Source organism: Lobosporangium transversale (genome assembly GCF_002105155.1).
Source record: "Lobosporangium transversale strain NRRL 3116 chromosome Unknown BCR41scaffold_29, whole genome shotgun sequence".
Lineage (NCBI taxonomy): Eukaryota > Fungi > Mortierellomycota > Mortierellomycetes > Mortierellales > Mortierellaceae > Lobosporangium > Lobosporangium transversale.
Window position 1 is genome coordinate 86,487 of NW_019029007.1, and position 24,068 is coordinate 110,554.

A 24,068-nucleotide genomic window follows, 5' to 3' on the forward strand; every position below is an offset into this window, starting at 1 on the left:
GTAGAGTTGAATCTCTGAAAGACCAGCTCCCACCAGATACAAAGGTAGAGATAATAGATAATAAATAAAAATACACACATACAAGGTTTAGAAGATACACATGAAAAAAAAAATAAAATAAAATAAAAAAAAAAAAAAAAAAAAAAGAGTGAAAGAAGGGCAAGCGAACGAGTTAAAAAGTCACGCTTGTTTGTCATCTATGCAAAGTTGAGATCCAGTAAAGAGAGCAACATGTCCTGTAGGATATGAATCATGACCAAGATGAAGACAACAATCAGCTCAGGGTATTCTTTGAAATCTTGAGGGCCTCCTTTGTGACATGGTGTCCCATCCACCTTCTGCAGATAGTCCGGTTAATAAAATTAGATATCAGCTCACTAGCCCAGATTCCCAATGAGCATAGACCGTGATATCACGGTTATTCCCTCGATTCTGATCCTTGAATTGGAAATACGAGTAAATTTTGGCATTGGGTCCATAATACAGAATGTTTACCCATAACAAGAACGCCAACATTGTCACATTCTCTGCCAAGTTTCTCAAGAACAATCCACGTCCGACCTGTCGTTTGTACTCCTCATACGTCCTTGTGATCCCAAACAAATAGACCAAGTTCTTGTAGACGGTATGTGTCATACAAATCGGGTGAAAAAATACAGACCCAGAAGGATGAGGCCAGCTGGATGACTAAGAATTGCTCATAGGATCGTAGACGTACAAACAGGTTCCGATAAAAAGATGAAATAGATCATGAAATAATAGAGCTTGAAGATCGACGATAGAGGATATGAACGAACTCGGGTCTCCACGATATAATCCGTGATGGCATCCAAAATATAAATCGTCCCCACCCACGAATACACATACACCAGTCCTCAATTGTCGTATGCGGAGTCGTCCGTGGTGCCTGAAACTGATCTGCATACATCTCTCCTGTGACAATGGTGCTGAGCGCAATAGCGAGGGCGACACAAAACCATAGGAAGCGGATATAAGAAGCTGGAATCCGAGATTCGATCGACGAAGCTGAGAGAAATGTCTTTTGAGCCATTGTGAGCGAATGTCGATATACATTTCGGTTTTCAGAACGGATGACTAGGAACGCAATAAGGAGTGGCATAGTCATGGTGCAGAAAGTGAGGAAGACCCAGGTAAGACGATAGCTTTCTAGTCCAGTAAAGTAATAGACCAAGATCCCCATGAGTTGTGTTGAGAGCCAGAAAATGAAGTAGGATGTGAGACCACCGAGGGCCTTGGGCCACCAGTTGAGTGAATAGATGTTAAAGATCTTGGTAATCAGCAGTAGTCCAATGGCGTTGTAGAACCCATAATAAACCATAAAAACCACCAAAAGTTGATCAACACTGCCGGTTGTGGAGGCGTCGTTGGAAGCATGTTGGTGAGATTGGCTGATAGGTTTGATAGGTTTGCTGATAGTGCGCCACCATCGAATCCTGCTGCTACACCTCCTGCAGTAGCTGTTATTGCTGCTGCGATAAGCGAAGAGGGCTGCAATGTAGCGTTTTGATCCTGGTGAGGTGGGTTCCAGGGGAAGCCATCCCAAGGCCATGTGGTGTTGCCTCCTCCTCCATCCTCTGGCTCATCTGGATAGGTACGTAAAGGCACTGAACACCACATGATGACCTATTGTCACACATCATAAGAATTTAGGATTTAGCAATTTTTTTGAAGTCATCGGAGATCATGTGTAAATATGAATGTGTATGGAAAACAATGAAGGTAATTCAGGAACAGACAAAAAAGACAAGCGCTAAATAACCTAAAACTGACTTACAATTGAGACAGGAAGAACCAGTAGCACGGCCTGCCGTTTCCATATGCTGTTTAGTCCATTGCGCGACTTGACGACGCGTGGGGATTAACCCACTAAGACAACAGTGGCAAAGTTTCGTCGTCCTCATAGATCGTGACGGCTCTGGAGGCAAGCGAAGTGGAGGAGCGGTTGTTACGGCTTTGGCCAATTGTAAACCGCAGTACTTCTGCACAATGAGACCACGGAAAGTGAGCCAAAAGAGCCAAAAGAGCCAAAAGAGTCAAAAAGGAATATCAAAGAGCAACATGGTTAGAGAAAAGAGTACAAGAGAGAGTTTAAAAGAGGCGAAAGGGGAATTTAAAAAATAAAAAATAAAAAAAGTTAAAAGAGCCCATCACCCCATTGGTCCCAACGCACAAAAAAAATAGTCAAAAACATCGGCTTATGTGATGCTGTTTGTTGTTGCTATTGCTTTTTACTGTTGAAAGATGACCGCGTGCACTTTTTTCTTTTTCTTTTATTTTTCTCTTCGAAAGGCACTGCACATGTCAACAGTGCACTTGCATCCGTGGTATGTGACCCAAGGCATGTCATAGTTTGTGTTTGGGTTTTGTTTATGTTTTGTGTTTGTGTTTAAAGGAACAAGGAACAGAAAAAAAAGAAAAAAGGAACATGACTTTGGCCTAGAAAAGGAGGCAGTATGACGGTGCAGAAAAAATAAGCATTCGCTGCTTACACATTCGTCAATGCGCACGCGCATGCACCCAAAGTATACGTTATCCATATAACCATATAAATGATGGATGAATAAATGATTAGCAAAAAAAAAAAAAAACGTTACTTACCATTCCAACGTGGATCCTCTATCTCCTCATTACCCTGCACCATAGAGTGATACATGACTGGATAATAGGATGTATGAGTTTAGGCAAGGATGGGAAAAGGGTCGATCTGTCTATCCAATGAAAGCTTGCTTTGGGAATGTGTAGATGAGTAGTAGTACGTTGCTACCGACAACTGTAAAATGCGGAGCAATCAGAATAGAGAAGAAAGTTGAAGAGGTCTGGTTTTCTAAACCGTGCCGGGAAAGTGTAATAGTGTCAGGAGGAGGAGAAACAGTGAGGAAGTAAAGGAGAAACAGACGTCGCGTTGATCCGCGGTGTATTGGCCAAAGAAGAGCAAAAGAGAAGGTGTTGAAAGCGGGCTAAAAGAAGAAGGAAGAAAAAAAAGTCTTTTTAAAAAGTGGTTGAATTGAATGGGTGTGGAGTGAATGAGAGTGAGAGTGAGAGTGAGAGTGATGTGAATGACAAGATCAGAGTTGAATGTATAAAGGTTAGGTTGAAAAAGTTTTATCTGTGAATGAAAAGGAGGAAAGAAAAGAAAGGAAAGGAAAGGAAAGAGAGAGAGGAAGAGAGGGGGCAGTAAAAGAGGTAAAAGACAAAAAAGGGCATTGCATTGCACAATTATCCACATCCATGTTCCTGTGGGTTCATGACGATCCTTTTTTATTTTCTCTCTGCATCTTCATTGACTCTTTTCAGCTCCTCATCTCAATCAACTTATCGCTACCGCATCTCAATCCACCAACGATTGTATAAACAGATGATGGACAATGGATAATGGCATAAGCATTTAAGCATCGGCATATTCATAAGCATAGACGTTAGCACAGGCAAAACCTCTCAACTCTTCTCCCGCCAAAAAAAAAAAAAAAAAAAAAAAGCAATCGTCCAGAAGCATCTGCCCTGGCATTGTTACGTTTGACAACTGTGCCTGGCATCAGCATGATCCATCATTCATCCTCACTCTACCCCTTTTTCTCTCAAAAACTAAAAAAAAAAAAAAAGAGCAACGACCCTTTTTCTTTTTTTTTTTTTTTTTTTTTTTTTTTTTTTTACTTTTAGATCCTCTTCTATTAATTCACAATATCAGCTTGAGCACGACAAGTTGAATCACAATCAATGAAGGAATGACGAGGAAGAAGGAAGGAACATCGTGCAAAAACAGACTTCCCGAAGCCCTGATGAATGACACAGACAATACAATCCCACCGAAACATCTTTTCATTGCCCATTGTATCACCTTCCCTTTCTTCCTCTCGACCCCCTTTTTACTTTTTACCCCACGGGGGTAGACTAACGTCATGGATCATGAAGAAGAATGAATGACATTAAAAATAATATATACCTCGAGAGAAGGGACTAATCTCCATCTCCGCTCATGCTCATGCACATGCAAGTTAAAGAGCCAAACATGTAACACCATCATCTCCCGCGCGATCTATCTTGTTCCTCTTGGCCAATGCTGATGGATTCATCTCTCTGATGGTGTGTGCTGGGACAATGCGGAAAAAAAAAAAAAAAAAAAATGACGGTAGAATTGTTAAGCACATACACGTCTTCTTATGTGATAAAGATGATAGAATTATGATTATTAGGTCCAACATCCCAAGGGTCGTCTGAATGGGAATGGGCGTTCAGTATTACTTTTTGGTTGATGTTGCCAAGCACGCGATACTTCATTAGATTCAAATCAATCCCCTCCTAGATGTGCATCAGGGGAGAATTGCTTTGAAAAGACGATCAATGACCCTGTTAAAATAATACGAAAGAAACAGGATGAAAAAAAAAAAAAAAAAATCCGAGTACAAACAATCAGTTTCTCTTTATTCCATGACTTTCAGCATCTAGTTTTTATCCACTTTACCTTTGTTCCCCCGTCATTGACAACCATGTCGTGGCGTGGGAAGAAAACCTTGATCTGCATAGTTAAGCATGGCTCATTATAAACCGTTCGATTCCCTTTTTCCATTTTACACACACACGATTCATTTTTTTAACAAGGACCCTCAGTTACGCATACACGATTCAATTCGACTAGATATACCCTTGACATGCACATGCCTCAATATCACAGGACTTTCACCTCTTTGTTGTATTTCTTACTGGACCGTTACACACAACACTTGCCATTTGATGGTGTGGATACTCGTGCCTACTGCCTATCTGGAGATTCGCCAATCAATGAGAGCAATTTTGTACAAGGAACTGGTTTTTTCGTTCATTGGTAAATTGCTTGTTACCAGTCTTCTCTTGATGGGGATTTTGTCTCGACTTTGTGTCCTACTGCACGTTTGTTACTTTTCTTTTTTCTCACTCTCCCACCTTTCTTCCTCCCAATTCTTGAAGCCCCATTGTCTCCCACTGTCTCCTCAGACTTACTTTCCTTGCTCTCTTCTTTCTCCCGTGCATGGAACTGTTTCCTCTTCTTTTCCCCCCTTTTTTTTTTTTTTTTTTATTTACCATCAATTTTTGCTGTGGTCAAAGAAGTCGTTACGTGTAAAGTCCTCTAAACCACCGTCTTTAGCTCATCATCACTTTGTCGTAGCAAGCAATCACTTTGAGCTGACAGGCCAACATCATTTTAGCCTCTTCCTTACAAAAAAAAAAAAAGAGCGTTGAATTTCTATGAATTCTTTTGTTTCCTCTGTACTCTTACAAACTTTGGGTTCATAAGCAAAATTAAGCGTTATTAAGTGACCAGAACAATAAAATTTGAACGTGCGGTAACAACAATGGATTACGAAGCCGACAAGCATTAGCCCAGTCTACGACGGCGTTTATCATTTCGTTGGATACAGATGAGACTCCGCTACCACCATCTCCTCTGCGAATACGTCAACTAAACTTTTTCCAGAAGGTCATATTATGCTTCTGGATCTGAAAATGAATATAACAGTTTCTAATTGTCAACCAGAGTCGTCATCGTCTAAATGGTATCCTCATCAGTATCAATCTCACTCAAAGTCAGAGCACCAGGCCAGTTCAGGAGTGCACCCTCATTCATGAAGGAAACACAGTAGCACACTGGCAACCATCAATATTACATAACCACAAGGGCTTCGCTGCCTCTTTACCCGCCAGCCTACGTACAACAAAACGTGATGACATGGAAGGACCTAGCCCTCACCCTGGGGCCGTTGTAGTCGAATCAACAACAACCTCGCTTCCTCAAAAGTGCAAACGAAACGTATGCAATAGAAACGGAGATGATACATCATCAGGGGCCTCTAGCACCAGCAGTACCAATAGCAGTAGCAACTACTTCCGCGCACCCATGCCCACACCAATATATCGCCGACCGTTTCTGGAGGAGGATGAGCTTCCGGGATATATCCCCATTCCCATATCCGCATTACCATTCAACCTTCCAGAGGATCAGAGTACAACCTACGTTGTGATCCCGAGCTATAGCCTTGTGGAATCTTAGACTATGAAGTCAGGCGGCAGCATATTCCATCGAATATAGTTGGCCACACACACCCTGCAACCACTCATACGCTAACACTAACTCAAACACGACACAGACAGGGCCTTGTGGGCCAGGGCAGCCTACCCATTTACAGCAGAGACAAGATGAGACATTACAAATCGAAGAAGCAGAAGAAGAAGAAAGAGAAGAAGTAAGAGAAGGCTCACCTTCTCAACAAGGTGCTTGGACATTAGAGTATTGGGTCGAAGATACAATCGAATATCTATGCTATTTGATGGATCCAAAACTATCTGGCAAATCAACACAATTAGTTCCAAGAACTCGCAACAGTAGGCGCTTCATCCGTAATCATAATCTGCAGGGATCACTTCGGACCTTACTATCGCAACGTTCAGCCTGCCCAATCTGACCCTAATGCCCTCACAGAGCTTCCTATGACAGTCAGGGATCTACAGCCTCAGAATCCATCACAGATCCGGAATTCGCATCAACTACTGCAGAATGAGCACGATTCAGGTCGCTCCTATGAAGTTGTAGCTGAGCGGACCGACAACCCGGACAGGAAGCTATTGAGTTCAATCATATGGATGCCAGTCAGCACCGAAGTCTTTCAGACACGAACATTAACAATGATCGGGTGCAAAGATCGAGCGGTCTAGAGAGGGTGGCTACTGGACACATCCGAGGCGGTCCGCCGCCGCTGAACAGGCCCGGAGGACCAGCGTCGAGATCGCGACGGTACGTGCCACCTCGTAGGCGTGGGCCAGTCCGACAATCAGAGGGAATGACCCCTGCTGATCAGCGTAGCCCTGGAGCAGCGACTACAGCCTTATTGGCCAATACGCAAACACATGCTTCCTCCGTTTCTAGTCATGATTTGGAAAACACAGATACTTTGTCTTTACCGGTACTAAGGACTATGGCTCCAGTAAGTGGAGAGGGGAATATCAGAGACATGTCACCACTGTCCGCGCCTAGACCACATTCTCCGTCAACAGAGGTGCCAGTAGCAGCGCCGGTAACAGTTTCAGTAATATCAGGACCTTTGCCATCAGCATCTTTAACGTTCTTTGGGGCGACAGCAATGGTCGAAATAGCAGATGTCACAGAAGAAGTTCTTGCTTCAGCAGACACAAGCCAAGCGTCCGCAGGGTCAGAACTACAGGTAAATCCTTCGTCCTTGGCAACACCAATATTGACATCGACAGTGGTGGTGCCAACGCCATTACCGCCACCCTCATCCCCAACATCATCACTACTGCGAACATCCATAAACGCGAGGCCCCTGCCGTCGGTTCAGCATGTTCAGGTCAACGATGGGTACGAAGGTGAAAGGAGGATACGATCCTGGCACACCAATTGAGCCTAGGACTGGATCAGGCTAATCGTAATGGCAGTGACAATAACCTATTCAATAACGCATTGACATCTGAATTTTCAAAAGACCCTCATTCGCGTTTGTATAGCTGAAGATCCACAGACATGGATTTGGTGGTCAATTCATCATGATACCAATCTTCAACAATGTCGACAAGAAAGCTCACATGGAGAGTGGTCATGTGGTGGCGGACACGGCTGGATTATTATTCCAAGGAGAATAAAGCCAAAAGGCAGAACAGAGAAGGCTAAAGAAGCTTCAGCAAAGGCAGGAGCAACAGCAACTACTATCAGCGATCCAGAGGGAAAAGGATGAGTCTGATTGAGCGATTAAAATCTTCATTGGATTTGAAGCCGTCTTATCGAGAATCCATGGAGATATCGATGCGCATTCGTGGACAACACTATGCTTGGCGAGAAGAATGTGGCACCACGCAAGCATCTCGTCGAGTGGTTCGGCCGATTTCGAGCACACAACCCCGTTACCACCGCCACCACCATTTGAACAGGCAAATAGCTCAGCTTTTGGGCGCTTTGATGGCCTTAAAAGCATTACTTCTCAAGGCCAAGAGCACAATCGAGGCCAAGGAAACATCTTCACCCCTAGAATAGCAACGACAGGAATAAATTATACTATGCCTTCAGTGCCGGAAACGCCTGCAAGGCGTCTATTTACTCTCGCTCGAGATGATTTCTTGGTCATGGGCCAGCGTGTCAAAGGCGGGCCCGTTGCAGAAGTTTGGATCATCCCCGACAATGACAGATCAGAAGATCCACTGTCAGTGATATCCAACCTGCAGGACAGGGAAGGGCAACAAGCAGATCCTTAGGGGCAGACCCCCTTAGCAGCGGTCAATCTCAATCAACAGCTGCGGATGCTGCAATGATGACATTGCGCGCAAATACACAGCAAGGCTACATTAATCTGTCGCCTTTCTCCTCCTCCTCCCTCCTACCACCCAAACGAGCATTCTGAATCATCCCCCAATGACCCTCGATGGTCATCTTCATTTCCTATCAGCCTCCGCAAACGAAGGGCAGTCATTCGAGTCTTACATGGTCTGAGGCCAGAGGTCGAGACATTTGCGCTTTCGACAGGTCCAAGGTTGCCGGAACTCTTTAATCTTTACTCGGAGGAGTCAATCCCAGGCCCTAGTAAGGCTAGTTTCGCTTGCTCCCTTTTGACTTTTGGCTTTGTCTTTTTGGCCATCTTTGTCGCCATTGCTTCTAGTCGGTGAAGAAAAAAAAAAAAAAAAAAAAAAAAAACTGCGAATCTTTGATACCACATTAACATTGTTAAATAGTAAAGTGTTTACAAGTAATAGTAGCGATCACCATAACTCATTTTGTATATATAATAGTATGATAATAATAATGATGGTTTAAAAATTATTCTAAATGATGGGTTAAAATTATATTTTGAGAATATGTACAGATGTTATATTTACAGAAGACAGATGGTTGTTCTTGAAAAAAAAAAAAAAAAAAAAAAAAAAAAAGCCAACAGGGTATCTAATTATTATACTATATTCCAAATTTCCCATTTCTCTGATTTCTTTGTCAGGCTTTTAGTTTGCAGACAAGCTCGATCACTGAGACCGCGAGACTGCCGAGATTGTTGAGAGACAGAACGACTTATGCTTAAAGAAGAGGAGGGAGGAGGAGGGCGTGGGTGTGAAGTAGATGGTACAGCCATGACATTACCCTCATTGTGCGCAGTACTACATGCGCAACTTGCCTGGGCATTCTCTTGATCAAACGCCTTGACCAGAGTTAGTGGTGGCATTTCTGGTTCAACTGATCTCAACGTTGATGCGGTTGCTGCTGTCGTCGCTGTCGTTTGCTGCTACTGTTGCTGTTGTGCCAGATGCAGATCTTGGTCGAGTAAGTCTCTGTGTCGTTGGACTTGTTTGAAGACTATTATTCTCTATTTCCCCTCTTTCTTCTCTTTCTCCTCCTTCTCCTTCTCCTTCTCCACTATGAATTGTGTTCATTGCAATCCCTTCATTGCTGCATGATAACTCGGAAGATCAGGTCCATTCTGATACATGGGGGCGGTTTCCATTTCTGGATAGAGAGTAGCTCCTCCAGGACCAAAACATCTAGTAAACATAAACCCCGTGTTGCTATTATTATTGAGTGAAGGCACGCCCCATCGCCAACGCCATCGGTTATTGCGGCTGTTGTTGTTCACAAAGATATCACTGCTTTGGGTAATAATAGACTCTGCTATGGAATCGCGATTATCCATTGCTACAACAGCTAAGACGATAACGACAATGGGTTATCCTAGTTGAATTGGCTGTCTCTTGTAATGGTCGCTTTCCCCTACAATGACACCAATAGAGATGAGATCCAACTTTTTGCCCTATCGCCAACAGAAGCAGAAGCAAAGGCAGTAGCTGTAGCAGCGGAAGTAGAGGCAGAAGCAGAAGAATCACAGGCTTGAGTACGAGATCGAGCACGTGTCGTAGTGTAACCGTGAAGTGTACGCGCTGTTCCTGTTTGTTCACATATGTGACCCATCCATCGTGATGTGAATCGTTTCCGCTTATAGTGCCCAAAACCCGACTCCGAGTCCAATCCCCAACGCTAAACAACATATCCGATCAAAAGCCCCTGAACAAGATACTCCTGTGCAGAATACTTTGTGGTCGCTCCTCCAGCTGGTGATGATCCACTGCCTCCGCCATCTCCGCTCCGTCCTCTCTGAACCATCGACACAAATCCCGTACAGCTGATCCAAGCCCGTCCTTTGACATACAAACGGTGGTCGACAATCCAACCTGGGCAAAGTGCTTTAAAAAGCAAGATCCTTGAACAAAATATTCCACGCTTGACACCATCACGCTACTTGACGTCGCCGTTGGTTCTTATTACTATAAATAATAATAATTATGGATGCTTCTACACAAGACTGAGTGTACTTGGTATTGATCCAAAGAGTGAGTAATAGTTGCCTATCAGACAATCCGAGCTACTGCTTCGACTCATCTTGCCTGATCCAGGCGAAGGTAGAGGCAAGAAATTGGCTGCTACACAGAGTTGATCCTGGCAGAGAATCGGACCATTATCATAATCTTGATCATCATTGGGGTCTTGGGTATCTACTATATCTGTACAGGCGTTTTGGAAGCTGTTGTTGTCGCAAAGGTATTGTAATGGAATGCACGTGTGTTTTTGTAACAAGTCATATTATTGATATTGGTGTTGTTGGGACCCATACAATCCTGGCATTGAAGTGGGATTATTAACGTGGGCGTCGAGGAAGGAAGTAGTAGTGAAGATGTTGCTGTTTCTGTTGTTGTTGATGTTGTTGTTGCTGTTCCAAATTGGTATTAGCTGCTGCTATTACTGTAGCAGGAACAGTAGCATCTGCAATCTCCATCGAACTTGTTATCGTTGCTGTTGTATCGATAAGAGCCTTTACAGCGCGCATTCTGTGGATTCACAGGGTAAACCAATACAATAGCAGACATAGTTTGGATGAAGTGGATAAGATAAAGGGGGGAAAGAGAGTATGTTGAATAGAGGACTTCATACGAAGTAGTTGCCGCCGAAAGCGTTGACGACGAGTGGAAGGAAGAAAAGGAAACGAGAGGACACTGTGTGACAGTTTCATTTTTTTTTTTTCTTTGTCAAGGCAATTTTTTCTTTTAAAAACGTTCAATGACAGAACACAATGAACATGTGAACGTGAATGTGAATATGAATATGAATGTACGTGAATGAGTTTTTTTTTTCTATTTTTTTTTTTATCAAGAGCGAGGTAGAAGGTGGAGAGAGGAGTATAAATAATAGAATTATAAAAGTTCATGAGAATGCCATTTAGCGAAAGAAAAAAAAAAAAAAAAAAAAAAAAGATCATTCCTGCCAAGAAAACAGAGAGGTGAATTTAATGTGTGCAACCAAGATAAAAATACAGGCCATGGCTATTCATTCACCCGCACAAGTTCAAAGCACACATTCTTTCGAAAACAATAAGAACTATCCTGGCAAGGTAAGAGATAAAGAAAGCTTTGTCCGAAGGAAGAACAAGTCCGTTGGAGAAAGAACAAAAGGCCCATTAAACAACATACCCATAGAACAATGTCTAAAATGAAAGATACATACATGCATTGTTTAAGGACAGATAACGTTTTGATTTATCAATATTGATAGACATTCATTCACTTTTCACTATTGTGGTTGATGATCTAGTCACATGACACATGGCATCCAGTTTCAATCTCTCTTCTCCGGCATCACTTCAAGTTACAAAGTAATAAGTAGAAAATTACTCTCATTGACCCCAACATCGCTGGATCATCCTGCTCAGTTCTCAAGACAACAAAAAGACAAAAACCGAAACACTAGGCTAATTTCATCAATGCTTCTTGAGTGAATCATTGACCAAAGCAAGATCTAAAAAGAATTCAGGAAACCTCCGAAGGATTCAGATCAGCTAAAAATATTTATATAACATACTTATTTACTTTATACACGACACTCAAAACCAACCGGGATATAAAAACCCATTCTACATTTCTTTATCGGGAGCCCCATATCCATTTCTTACACAAATTGACAAGAGAGAGAAAGAATAAATAATGCGACCGCTCACGCTGTTGCAGCGACAGCGAATCACTCTTTCACTCTTCTTCACTGTCGCGGTCGGGGCCGTCTTCACTGTCGCAGCACCTGCATTTGTTCCTTGGCAGGTCGTCGATGAAAAACGTGCCCAAGCATTGGATCAACAACGTCGTCAAGGCAAAGATTTTCATGTTATCGAAAAGAAGAACAAAAAGAATCATCATGCAAGTCAGTCGTCTACCGCTACTACCACCACAGATGCTCCATCAATATCATCACAAGGTCCCCTCATATCACTTTTGACAGATCACTCTAGACCGATAAATACAGGTACAGATACAGACCTAAACACTGGTACCTCAGATCAAACCCTCTCAGCATCCATACAGGATCCCTCGACATTGACAACTATCAAGAAGAAGAGGAGGAGACGGAAGAGAAGATGGTGAATGAAGGATGGCAAGAATTCACCGGACGGACTGCAAGAGAAGGAAAAGAAAGACAGCTATTAGAACAACAACAGGAAAATACCCGGCATCCATCATCTTTAGCATCAGCATCAGCATCAGCATCAGCATCTTCTTCTTCTGCTGACTATCAAAATCCTGTTAAAGGCGAAAATAGTGGTATTGAAATTATGTGGAAAAACAAAACTAGAGCATAAAATTATCCAATTCTTAGTTAAAAAAAAAAAAAAAAGGAAATGTATCTTTTATTGTCATTATCATTATCATTATCGTTATCATTACAAGTATTAGTACAATAGATATTAATTGATGTCCAGTCTGGAATGGAATGGTGAATGTTGGTTAAATAAATGGCATCATATCATGCCCATACCGATCTTTTTTTTTTTTTTTTTTTTTTTTTTTTTGCTCGTCATGGGACATGATTTGGTTTCTTAATCCCAGTGCTCTTTCTCAAGAGTTGCACCCATACTTCGCCGAATGACCTTACGACCCCTCTTGAGGGCCGACAAAGCAGCCTCTGCTCCTCCTCCTACCAAACCATTGGCATGTGATGAAGACGACGGTGGTAAAATTGTAGATGAAGAAGTGGAATCTGCTGAGTAATGGATCCCACCAGGTGATGAAGCTCTCCATGCGTTTGTTGCATTCTGTAATAATGTTCCATTCGCTGCCTCAAGTTGGTGGTGGCTCAATTCATACCCCTGAGCAAACTTTGTTCTCTGCCCGACAATGTTATCGAACTCTGTTGAGTTCGACATCCGTGCTTCTGGCAATCGTGTCTGATGTTTGCTGCTGTAATGGATGAATTGATCTTACTCCAGCAAGAGCCTGGCCATGAAGCTGCTGGTATTGTGTAGGAGCTTGGATCTGGTGCTTGATTGCTCCTGTAGACATACTGTTGATGTTATTATATGCATTTAATGGACTCTTGTTGGAAATATCGCGATGTTGTTGCAACAGCTGTGTCTCCTTTTCTTTTTTCTTTGTCATGCACACTCAGCGGCGGTCATAACCGTGTTGTGTGATCCTTGTTTGAAGCCGAGAAGCGGTTGAGCATGGTCCGAATGCCTACGTGATGAGCCTCTCGAGGCTGTGTTGCCAAATGAAATCCTGTGGGGACATTGAGCATTGCATTCTTGGACCGAGCCCCTCCAGAATGATACTGTTGCTGTTGAATTTCCTTCATCGCCCGTTTTCTTCTTCCAGCAATGCTGCAACCGAACCCAGAGATGAAGCAGACGAGCTATTGTTCGATTGAGTTGACGAATAAGACGACGTCAACGCTGCAGAAGAGGACCCAGAAGAGCTGTATCCACTATTCAGCTGACTGCGTCCACCACCAGAAAGTGAAGGTTGCTGTTGTGACTGTTGGGTTTGCTGAAGACACTTTCGCATAGCTGGTGACTTTGCGCCTGAGTGAGGCCTAGGAAAATCATTTTGGTGATAAGCGGCTATGTTTGATCGCGGTAGTCGTGGCGGTGGCGACGGTGGCTCCCGGCTTAGCTGCATTTGTTTATGACTCAATGCCTGGCCAAAGGATTGGTGGCTATTGACTCGAGGTGTCCACACCGTTAGTAACGACAACAGGATGTCCAGCATCGACACTCGAACGTGGTGTTCTAGCCACGAAGGAATTAACATCCCTTCCAGATCCTCTCTTCCATATCATCAATGCCATCATGGCCATTTCGGCATCATCATCGCTGTCCACTCTTTTCTGCTCTTGTTCATCGTTTCCATCAAACTCATCGTCACCATACTTTTTCAACGACGACGCGCTATGGCGGCTTCCCAGAACTCTGCTCCTGCTCCTAACCTTCTTCCCGCTACCGCCATATAGTCCGTATGAAACTGGTGGCGCACTTGTAGAGAAAATATTGATCGAGTTGGTCTTTGATGGCTTCGACTGAAATGGCCAATCACATTAATGTCATTATCATCCAATGGATCCAACGGTCCAGGCCCAGGATGATATAGACGCCCACGATATTTTCGGCCCGCGGAGTCATTCAAATTAACTTTATTGTTTTATTGTTGCCTGTGATCGGGACAGGAAGTGTTTTTGGTGGTGTCGTAGGAGGTTGCCGAGGTGTCTTGCTAGAGTCTGGAGTCCCAGCCTGCTGTCGTACATGTACAGTGGAAGAAGCGACAGCAGATGGCGTAGGATTAGAGCTATACGACGTAGGTGGCGTTGGGAGTGGATGGGCATTTGATGCAGATGTGCCTTTCTTACTGAACGAGAATCTCCTCCCCTCCTGAAATCAAGTTGCGGAGTCCTGAAAACGTCGGTGATGTAGGGCTATCGCATTGGCGGCTTGGTGGTCGCATTGATTGGCCCTGAATCTGATTCTGACTGTTGTATGGATCCGCAGGGTCAGGTACCCTTCAGGGGACATGGTACGCTGAACAGAAGTCAAGGGGAGCTGAGGTAATGGCAGTGGAGGTACAGGGGAAATAACCTACTATGCTCTGAGCTTTCGTTGATTGTGGTCGTCTCACGTTTGCTGAAAATTGAGAGCGGAGGTGTTGGACAGGGTCGTGGTGAGAGACCTTGAGAAGGAGTTGCGGATCGTGATCGGTCATCCACATTCAACTGTGAAGCCCTGGAACTGGGACGACTGCCTCCTTTGACTTTTCCATTCGCTAGTACTTTCAGGTTGGGCAAGGATGGAACAGGTGTGCCTGACTGGAAATAAGAGAGATGTGGACCCGGAAAACATGTATTACCGACATAGAACTGACATTTTCGGTGAAATACCATACTGCAATCTAAGGAGTCATAAGGAGAGTTTTTTTTTTAAAAAAAAAAAAAAAAAAAATGAGCACCATTTCTATCTCTCCAGCCATGTTCACATTTATAAGCCATTCTATTGAGCACCGACTTTACCTTGACAGATTACAGCCTGCTTCTTCACGTGATCGTGGCACAATCTACACTCCACAGCTTTAAGAGGTTATAGAATAAAAGAAAGTAGCATCAGTAAGAATATTCAGGAACAGTACGTATCAATAAGATATTACAGCTTCCAACATAATTGAAATCTCCATTACGTTTTGCAAATGAACTCTTAACAAACTGGTGCTGATTGGTTGCCTTGCCGCTCATTCGGTTCATTTCCTGATACCGATCATGGAGAACGGTCGGAGCTGGAACAGTCGAAGAAGCATAAAATGCACCAGCACTGTCAACGCTTCCTCGTCGAGTGCTACGCCACTTCCACTTGCCTGCAGTGGAACGTTAGGAGATACAGCCGGTGGTGGCCCTGTAGCTGTTCCTGAAGAGAGCCCAAGTGGCGTTAGAGACCTTCTAGCAGCCGCTCCATTTTCTTTGCCTTCTTCTTGCGTTGATGCAAGGACTCTCTCCTTTGGCTCCAGCAGTTTACGCTTCATAAATGGTAAACTGTCCATAGGCTTAAGTTCCTGAAAGAATGGAATAAATAGATAACCTTTTCGCATTAGACTACCAAGCCGTTTTTACAAATTGACAATGGGAAACGAGCAAAATGTTTGTCCTATGCTAACCTTTGCTGCAAAATTACGCTTAATCCAAACATGGCGACCCAAATCTCCTGCGCTGGGCCGCAACGCTGGGTCTTTTTGAAAACACTGGCATAAGAAATCCAATAGGTCTGCAGACACGTCACTGGGCAATGGCGGTCGCTCATCTTCTACAATGCGGAACAAAGTTGTCATTGCAAGTAGATCTGCATAAGGAGGCCGTCCCGTCAGCATCTCAATGATTGTGCATCCCAAAGACCAGATATCACTGGCTGGTGAGGCACCTTTCAACTCAATCACCTCCGGTGCCACTAATGAAAATTTATAAAAAAGGGAAGAAAAAGGGAAATGATATTAGAGAGAGAAGGACAAGATGTAATCGGAAATTAAACAATCCCATAGCTTTGTAAAGGCCAATCCAATAACGACTATTGCATTCGATCAACATACTCCAATTAGGTGTTCCAGCAACAGCACCAAAGTCAGACTCCTTCACCTTGAGATTAAGAGATACTCCAAAATCTGAAAGCTTCACGTTTCCATTCTTAGTTGTGAGAATGTTGGCAGCCTTTAGATCACAATGAACAACCTAAAAATGCCATAAAATAAAAACCCACCATATAATCAGTAGACAATCTCCTTTGCGTCATTTCAGACTACTTTACACAAATCATACATTCAGTGTCTACTTTCAATACAAAATAATAAAATTACCTCTTTGCCATGAAGATAAACAAGTCCTTCCAGGATTTTGACCACATATGCGACTACGAGCTTTTCGGGAAATGCCCCAAAGGATTTGAGTGTTGTCAAGAGCGAACCGTTCTAACAAACTCCAGGACAATGTTGAGATAGTCCTCTGTTTTAATAAATCCCTCATACTTGACAATTGATGGATGAGCAAGTGACTTCAATAAATCTACTTCCTGCATCAACATGTCCCGTTCTTCATCTTTCAGCCCATCGATCTTGATCCGCTTCACTGCAACCATCTGGCCTGTCACCATATTCATCGCTCTACAATTGTTATCAAATACATCGAGTATGAAGTTAGTTTAAATGATATAAATAAACATAATGATTAATAGGCCCCAATAATAACCGAGCAAAGTGTCAGACAAACAAAACAACTTACTTATATACAGAGCCAAACTGTCCCCTTCCAATACAGTTTCCAAGTTTCTACATATGACCAGCATAAATAAAAGTATTAGGTTAACGCGATATTAAAGCCAAACATGCCACTTCTTCATATCCTTGCTCCCTTTCATTGGTCTTCTTACATATGTCGCTACTTTTTCGTCGTTCTCCCAAAGTTCCAGCTCCTCACGGACAGGCTCGATGCTATGGTGCTCTTTCGAAGGCCTTGCACTGGTGTAGTTGATCGTGAGGACACAGGGGATCCCAAGCCTCCAGAGCAGTGACATTAGTCTTCTCAGATGAATACCGTGAGTGTTGCTTCAAATTTGAGTAGCCACCAGGGCTGGTGTTTGTCATATTAGAAATAGCGTTGTAGGAAGAGGACTGAGTCAAGCCAAGGGGGCTGCTGGGGCTAGCTAAACCATTCCGATAGCCTGGAGTGGTATAACAGCATTCGCAACCTGAGGGTCTAATGATATACTTTTCTTCTTCCTCCTGCTGGCGCTAATCCATCGTTGCCGCTGCCGACGATGATGATGATGTCAATATGCTTCCGTCTGCTAAAAACAGAGGTCCTGAAACTGACTTTGGAGCAAGTGAAGATCGGGTCTGTTCAAACAATGAGGTGAGCCACTACTGCCAAAAACCAAATCGCGCGTCGTTGTCTATCCTCAGCTGTCTCGAGCTGCGAAGAAGATTGAGCTTCACTCTCGTCACTGCCAAAGCTTATGTCCGCTACTGCTGTATCAATGTCACCTACGGTAGCGATACGATGACGAGGAGACCTCTTTGCTTTAACAGGTAGCGAGGGCGCTTGTTTGTTCATGACAAGGGGGGTGCTTTGATGGCGGGTATCTTTTAGCTTATTATAGAGATTCTGCGAATTTCTAGACGATCATATCCAGTTGCAAACCGGATACTATCTTCCTCCATTTTTTAATTTGGGCCGCATAAAAGGATGATGATGAGGATCGCATCGAAGACGATGACGACAATGATACAGCGCTCGGTGTGTGCGCAGTCTTTTATCGCATCCTTGTTAATGGCGCACCATTATCTGTTGCTTTTGGTATTTGCGACGATGCAGATCCAGATGATACGAGCGGGTTTGGTCCAGGACGCTTCTCTTTGGCTACTATCCGTGCTACTCCACCAACTACGCGCTCCAGCGTCAAAATTGTTGATACACCTATATCGGACCAAAATAATGCGTTAAAGCATGAACTCGAAAGCATTTGCCACAAACTATGCAATGTCCATACGTGCGCTAATTGTACCTGATTCATGTCCTTGCCTTCATAAAGATCAACGGTCTGAAACAGATCTGAACTCTGTACGCCAAGCTATGTAAGAATGAGAAAAAAAAAAAAAAAAAAAAAAAAAAAAAAAAGGCTGCTCAGCGATTCTGATCACATCCATTGTGTGCGCATGCTAACGCATCTGAAATCAATTATGAACTTGATCATGTATATCGCGGCCATTAACTCCACAAAAAGCGTCTGTACCTGTTTTGCTGCGTTCAGAAAGTTGCTGATATTCTCCATCTAAACAACATTTCAAACATACATGAAAAAAATAAAAAATAAAAAATAAAAAAATAAGACAAGAGTCATGAGTTGTGCAAGATCTAAGGTATTGAACTATAATAGGCATCTAGCAGACCGATCATAGAAGACAGGAAAAAAAAGACATCACGAACGGTAGGCAAGTTACTGGCATTGATATGTAACTGCATGCCTTATAGTTTGCCATTAGCTCATCCCAGGCCAAAAAAAATCTGTCATTGAGTACAAACAATAGATTTTCTGAACCGGGAACAGTGATGTGATTGTCGATTTCTTTTTTTTTTTTTTTTTTTTTTTTTTTTGCTAAGCATACTACCTATTTACAGCCGCAAGCCCTATTTTGTTTGTTTTTTGTCTTTTGTTTTTTGTTTTTTGGGATATTTGTTTTTCTTATTTTTTGTGCACTCCTATAATTATCCTCGTTGTTGTAGATTGCAATGTCACTCCTGCTCGCCTTTTGATTGCCTGCTTGCCTGTCAGCCATTTTGCCGCTGGTCTTACCTTGACAAAGGGGAGGTTTTTCAGACTGATTTGTTCGACAGTGCCCGGTCGTAGTCGATTCGCCAGTCTAAAAAATCATTTATACCGAAACATGTGAGGTTAAACACAGTGTATCCAATAACTTTGCATAAGAAATGGGGGTAAAAGAGAAAGGAGAGAGGATAGAGTGGGCACAATGATGGCACAGACAGGAGTCAAAAAAAAAAAAAAAAAAAAAAAAAAAAAAATGCAGGGATACCGGACAACGTTACTAGGATTTTTAAAATAGTCAAAATATCAATTACCGGCAGAGAATAACTCCATCCTTCAGTGACTCGTGCAGGTCGCTTGAAGGCAAGGCCTGACCCACTGTCCGCTCAATAAAATTCTGTGCAGCCTTGAATCTGTCCTGAAGTTGTTGCTCCCGTAGTCGTTTTCCAACCACGTCCACATTAGAGGCAATTGCTGTCGTTGTTGGAACAGCAGAAGTACCATTGCTTTGCGCACTCGTTGTTGGACCAGTTGAGTTGGTTGAAGGCAATGTGGCTGTTGCGCTAGTCCCCGTGATACAACTATCATTAGCCGCAGTAGTAGTAATAGAAGTAGTTGTAGCTGGAGCAGTGGTGGCAGTAAAAAGATTAGTAGCATTAGCGGGGGACGTTTGTGAGGTTGAGGTTGAAGTTGTAGGGACTAGAATAGGTTTTGTGGAATAACGCGGAGCTGGAGGCATTGGTACATTGGGTATGGAAATAGACGACGTCATGTTTGGTTTGGACTTGGTGAAGAAATCCGACTAGAGGAGAAGACGCTGACGGCACTGAGATCGAGTGTGATTGCATCTGCGTCTGCGTCCGTGGCGATAGCGATGGTGGTGATACTGGTGAGGGTGCTTTTGTGGTTGTATTCAACCGTTCAGACAAGGCTGAATTGGCCAAAAAACTGAGTGCTACTCAGATGGTCCTTGATCTCGTGCGTTGTAACCAGAACTGGTGGAGGCTCTGGCTCTTGTCTTTGAAAACCCCTCAGTAATGCCGTTTCCATTCCAGGGTTCTCCTGTTGTGCTAGGACCTGGACTGGCTCGAGCTTATTACATTATCCTCCTCTCAGTCAAATAAGATCGGGAAAATGAATCATTGATATGAGTGGAGTCGTTTCCAGTTGTGCTACTACTGATGCTACTGTCACTACTTTCTCGATGAGCACGTCGTTGAAGTAGAGTGTTTCTGAGAGAGCGAAGAGGGAGATTGATCTCGATAAAGCGGTGGATGTGATTGGAACCTGAGCGCATTCTGGTGGCAACTCGATTGCCACCGATCCCGTTGCCAGGTCGGAGAAAAGCGAGTGAACGGTCGTGACTGTTGCGTTTGTGAAGTAGAGGAGAAGATGCGGTGGTGATACTGGTACTGGTATTGGTACTGGTACTGGACCTGGCATTTGGGATATCTGACAATGTACTGGTGTTTGTTTTTGTGCTTGAATGTGCATGAGAGAAGGGATTGGATGTTGTGGTAGACATACTGGTGTGGAGTGAAGGTGGAGGAAGAGGGGGGTGTGGACTTGTTGACCCATAGCGGGTAGAATCCCTGTTATTATCAGAAAAAAGGAGGAGAAGGCTCCACTCCTACTCCGTTGGCGTGTTTGTACATTGTTGTGTGTCATATTTCTGTTGGGATCGCAATGAAAGAGAGATGGAGTAATTGCAATGGGAGCAAAGTCAACCTTACACACACTACAAAAAAAAGAAATATGTATATTTATATATATATTTATAAAAAAAATAAAAAAATAAAAAATAAAAATAATAAAAAAAAATAAAAAAAAAAAAGAGTGTGTGAGAGTGGGAGTGAGAATAAGAGTGAAGAAGAGAGAAAAGATATAGACAGAGAAGGACGAAGTAAAAAGAAACAAACAACAGAAAAGGGAAGGAAGAGAGAGAATGCAGGCTAGACAGAGAGCTAGAGGCTAGGCTGGAATAAGCAGACCATTACATTGAAGGTTATTGAGAAAAAAAAAAAAGAAAAAAAAAGAGGAAAGGAAGAGAGAAAGTGGAGTGGGGAGAATGTTATTACAACCAAGAAGATACAAGGTATTGGCTCGATTAAACGATAATAATAAATGGGACTATTTACTGGACTGTGTCAGTCAAGCAAGGGAAAAAAGTAAAAAAAAAAAATTACAGTAAGAAAAGGGAAGAAAATAATTTTAGACAAAAAAAATTAAATAAAATAAAAGGGAATGAAAGAATGAAAGAATGAAAGAATGAAAGAATGAAGGACAGTTACAATGATTATAATGCAATGTGCTGATGTTCTTTGTATTTTCATTAATGTTAGTGTATCATGTTGTATGCTGTGTGTGCGAATTCCAAAGAGAGCCTCAAGGTGCAATGATGACGGATGCATGCAAATTACTCCATGTACAAAAAAAAAAAAAAAGGAGAAAGGTTCAATTCCATTGTTTTTTTTTTATTTCCTTTATTAATCTTGAACTAAAGGGCAAACTTATTTTACATCTTTTTTTGTCATGCGACATCGTAAATCCTTCTTCGGATGACAATGTCGCGAAAAAAAAAAAAAAAAAAAAAAAAAGATGTGAGAGTGAGCGATTAGATTAGGTGAGCGCGTCAAGGAAAGACGCGAAAAAAGGAGCCGTGGTTGTATAACTAATGTCATGGTGTGTTTACGTAGAAAAGGGCAATTGAGCCAATTTTCACACCTTTTCGCTTTACGTTTTACGCTTCCTCCTAATTCCGTATCCCATCCCATCTCCGGCTAGGGGACCTTTGTCCTCCCTTCCCACTTCTTTCCTCCTCTACTTCAGCGCAAAGTTGCAAAAAGGTATCTGTACCCGTTTCTTTGTAGCCCAAAAAGGTGTAAACAAATGGATCTCCCCTGTCCACGTCGCCATTGCATCACTGCTCTTTCTTCCCCTCCCCTCTCTTGCGACCATCCAAACCACTACCTGTCACAGAGTACATTTTTTTTTCCTCTACATTTATGCACGTTCCCAACAGAGGACTTGTCACAAATGTCGTCAAAGGAACCTTTTCCCCTTGACAAGATGAAACAGCTTCTCCTGATCCTGTGCAACAATGGGCCTTTATTCAAATATGTAATGTATGACCCTGCTCGATGGGCTGCATAATTTTTTCGTGATAACGGTAGTGCTGATAGTTAAATATGCATGCATGCACAAAAAAAAAAAAAAAAAGAGAGAGAGAGAGAGGAGAGAGAGAATAGGACAGAAATGCAAATATATCTCAAGAGTTGAAGATCCACCAGCGAGGCAAAAGCATATGTAACATTTCATTGGATGACATTTGAAGGAATAGACTATGGAGATAAATTGCATGCGAAAGTATAGTTTACAGCAAAATGGGGAAAGTGGTAAAGTGGGAAAGTGGGAAAGTGGGAAAACAGGTCCAGGAACAACAAAAGATGATCAACGACGCAATTGATGCAATGCGCAGACTTACACTCTTCTCAATTAAAACTGTTTCCGTTCCTGAAGAGCAGGGCCACATTCCTTGCCAAAGCAAGTAAACTAATGTGAAAAATAAAGTAAAAAAGACAATGACGAGTTGCATCGTCAACTGTGCTACAAAAGACAAAACACATAGCACAAGACACAAAAAGGCTGGCAACCATGCACAAAGACTTCATGTTTTTCCCATGTGCCACGCGACGTCCGCTTGAACATCCTCTCCCTCTCTCTCCTCTCTCCTCTTTCCCCCTTTTTTAATTTTTTCGATCAACAAATAAACAAAACAGATTGAGACTCTTACACTCATATTCGTTTGTCTAATTGATCTGACTACAGCTATTGGGCAAAGATAAACAAACGCCCCAAAAATCAGTGGTTAATTTGACGATTTGAAACATCGTATTAGTATGGATAGAGACACAGTTGACATGGGCAGAGGCAGAGGCAAAAAGACATAGATTGACCAAGATATATAGACATTGAACAAAACAAAAAGCTCCTCATGTAAATAGTCATTTAATATCTTTTTTAGACTGGAAAGCGATGAGCACCCATTGTCGAGCATAGACAAAATGTCCTTTAGACTCTCAACCACACACGCATCACGTCAGTAAAATGATCATATTGAATGTTCCGTATTACATATTATTTCATTTGGAATATTCCTTAATTGTGAGCAGCCATTTTCATATGTATAATATTAACTGCTTGCCATCCTTATCATTAACATCCGTAACTACATATCCGAAGCAAGCAATCATTTTGAATCATTTTGCTGTTACCATCCCAAGAAAAAAAAAGAAAAAAAACACTTTTCTTCTTTCAAAATGGATTGTGAAATATAAATAAAGAATAACATAGCAGCAATGTGGTTTTCATGTGTGGCTATTGACTTATTTTATAACACTGTTTCCAATTCGTAGCCACACGAACAATAACAACAACAATGAAATGATACAATAATATCATAGTAAGCAGATACTTGAACGCTCTTTTACGTACCCATCATGGTAGGCACACCCAAAAGGACGTGACATTTATTTCCTTGAAATGTAGGCTTTAATGGTGTCAGAGGATTCTGATTGGCGAAGAGCACATTCAGTTGTCGCCATTTACGAGCCTCTTTCATAGTTCTATATCTTACATACTTTATCAAGTCAAATGGCTATCTCATACTTGAGACATGCGTATCGTTGCAGGATCCTTTCTTTGTTCAGATGAATATGATCAAGTTAGATGAATAAAATATTAAGGAATACTAATCAAAGTCATAATGGTGGTGATAAGCCGGAGCAAAATGAATCCTTAGAACAAATATCTCTCATATTTGTCCAAGTACTTTTTTTTTTTTTTTTTTTTGGCTTTCTCAGCCTCTCAATCTTTTCAGCTGACTTTTACCTTGCCTTGTTCTCATTCACTTTAATCTTGACAAAGATC

General features: G+C 42.4%; 7 protein-coding genes across 7 annotated transcripts; 1 reads left to right on the forward strand and 6 right to left on the reverse strand.

Moving 5' to 3' along the window:
* Positions 1-197: 197 nt before the first annotated feature.
* Positions 198-1,638, reverse strand: BCR41DRAFT_398104 (hypothetical protein; the record flags this gene model as incomplete). The annotated part of the gene is made up of 4 exons (XM_022028936.1): positions 198-338; positions 496-586; positions 852-1,288; positions 1,366-1,638. The coding sequence occupies 4 exons, from the start codon at positions 1,636-1,638 to the stop codon at positions 198-200; spliced, it is 942 nt and encodes a 313-aa protein (XP_021879445.1).
* Positions 1,639-3,643: 2,005 nt separating this feature from the next.
* On the reverse strand, positions 3,644-4,048 carry BCR41DRAFT_113863 (hypothetical protein). The gene has a single exon (XM_022019402.1). The coding sequence runs from the start codon at positions 3,917-3,919 to the stop codon at positions 3,695-3,697; it is 225 nt and encodes a 74-aa protein (XP_021879446.1). The 5' UTR covers positions 3,920-4,048; the 3' UTR covers positions 3,644-3,694.
* A 2,288-nt stretch (positions 4,049-6,336) lies between these two features.
* BCR41DRAFT_113871 (hypothetical protein) lies at positions 6,337-7,627 on the forward strand. Its single transcript, XM_022019403.1, has one exon. The coding sequence runs from the start codon at positions 6,630-6,632 to the stop codon at positions 7,407-7,409; it is 780 nt and encodes a 259-aa protein (XP_021879447.1). The 5' UTR covers positions 6,337-6,629; the 3' UTR covers positions 7,410-7,627.
* Positions 7,628-8,812: 1,185 nt separating this feature from the next.
* BCR41DRAFT_357211 (hypothetical protein) lies at positions 8,813-11,219 on the reverse strand (the record flags this gene model as incomplete). The annotated part of the gene is made up of 9 exons (XM_022024836.1): positions 10,891-11,219; positions 10,779-10,863; positions 10,596-10,653; positions 10,335-10,539; positions 10,139-10,221; positions 9,446-9,685; positions 9,274-9,328; positions 9,128-9,225; positions 8,813-8,889 (listed from the first exon to the last, which is right to left on the reverse strand). Exons 1-9 carry the CDS (start codon positions 11,043-11,045, stop codon positions 8,813-8,815), a joined length of 1,056 nt encoding a protein of 351 aa, XP_021879448.1. The 5' UTR covers positions 11,046-11,219.
* Positions 11,220-13,435: 2,216 nt separating this feature from the next.
* BCR41DRAFT_113888 (hypothetical protein) lies at positions 13,436-14,295 on the reverse strand. The gene has a single exon (XM_022019405.1). The coding sequence runs from the start codon at positions 14,104-14,106 to the stop codon at positions 13,648-13,650; it is 459 nt and encodes a 152-aa protein (XP_021879449.1). The 5' UTR covers positions 14,107-14,295; the 3' UTR covers positions 13,436-13,647.
* Positions 14,296-15,939: 1,644 nt separating this feature from the next.
* BCR41DRAFT_372242 (kinase-like domain-containing protein) lies at positions 15,940-17,390 on the reverse strand (the record flags this gene model as incomplete). The annotated part of the gene is made up of 5 exons (XM_022026667.1): positions 15,940-16,274; positions 16,414-16,552; positions 16,785-16,980; positions 17,099-17,145; positions 17,247-17,390. The coding sequence occupies 5 exons, from the start codon at positions 17,388-17,390 to the stop codon at positions 15,940-15,942; spliced, it is 861 nt and encodes a 286-aa protein (XP_021879450.1).
* Positions 17,391-18,101: 711 nt separating this feature from the next.
* On the reverse strand, positions 18,102-20,250 carry BCR41DRAFT_113882 (calponin homology domain-containing protein). The gene is made up of 5 exons (XM_022019404.1): positions 19,454-20,250; positions 19,170-19,236; positions 18,609-18,647; positions 18,381-18,446; positions 18,102-18,292 (listed from the first exon to the last, which is right to left on the reverse strand). The coding sequence occupies exons 1-5, from the start codon at positions 19,909-19,911 to the stop codon at positions 18,275-18,277; spliced, it is 648 nt and encodes a 215-aa protein (XP_021879451.1). The 5' UTR covers positions 19,912-20,250; the 3' UTR covers positions 18,102-18,274.
* Positions 20,251-24,068: the final 3,818 nt, after the last annotated feature.

What these genes read in the sequence shown, in the direction of transcription:
- BCR41DRAFT_113863 (XM_022019402.1), bottom strand. Translation starts at nt 3,919, where the DNA reads ATGACGTTAGTCTACCCCCGTGGGGTAAAAAGTAAAAAGGGGGTCGAG.
- BCR41DRAFT_113871 (XM_022019403.1), top strand. Translation starts at nt 6,630, where the DNA reads ATGGATGCCAGTCAGCACCGAAGTCTTTCAGACACGAACATTAACAAT.
- BCR41DRAFT_113888 (XM_022019405.1), bottom strand. Translation starts at nt 14,106, where the DNA reads ATGTTAATTCCTTCGTGGCTAGAACACCACGTTCGAGTGTCGATGCTG.
- BCR41DRAFT_113882 (XM_022019404.1), bottom strand. Translation starts at nt 19,911, where the DNA reads ATGACGTCGTCTATTTCCATACCCAATGTACCAATGCCTCCAGCTCCG. An exon ending in GATGGAGTTATTCTCTGCCG is followed by an intron (nt 19,237 to 19,453) that starts GTAATTGATATT and finishes ATGATTTTTTAG; the next exon opens with ACTGGCGAATCGACTACGAC. An exon ending in AAAACCTCCCCTTTGTCAAG is followed by an intron (nt 18,648 to 19,169) that starts GTAAGACCAGCG and finishes AATGTTGTTTAG; the next exon opens with ATGGAGAATATCAGCAACTT.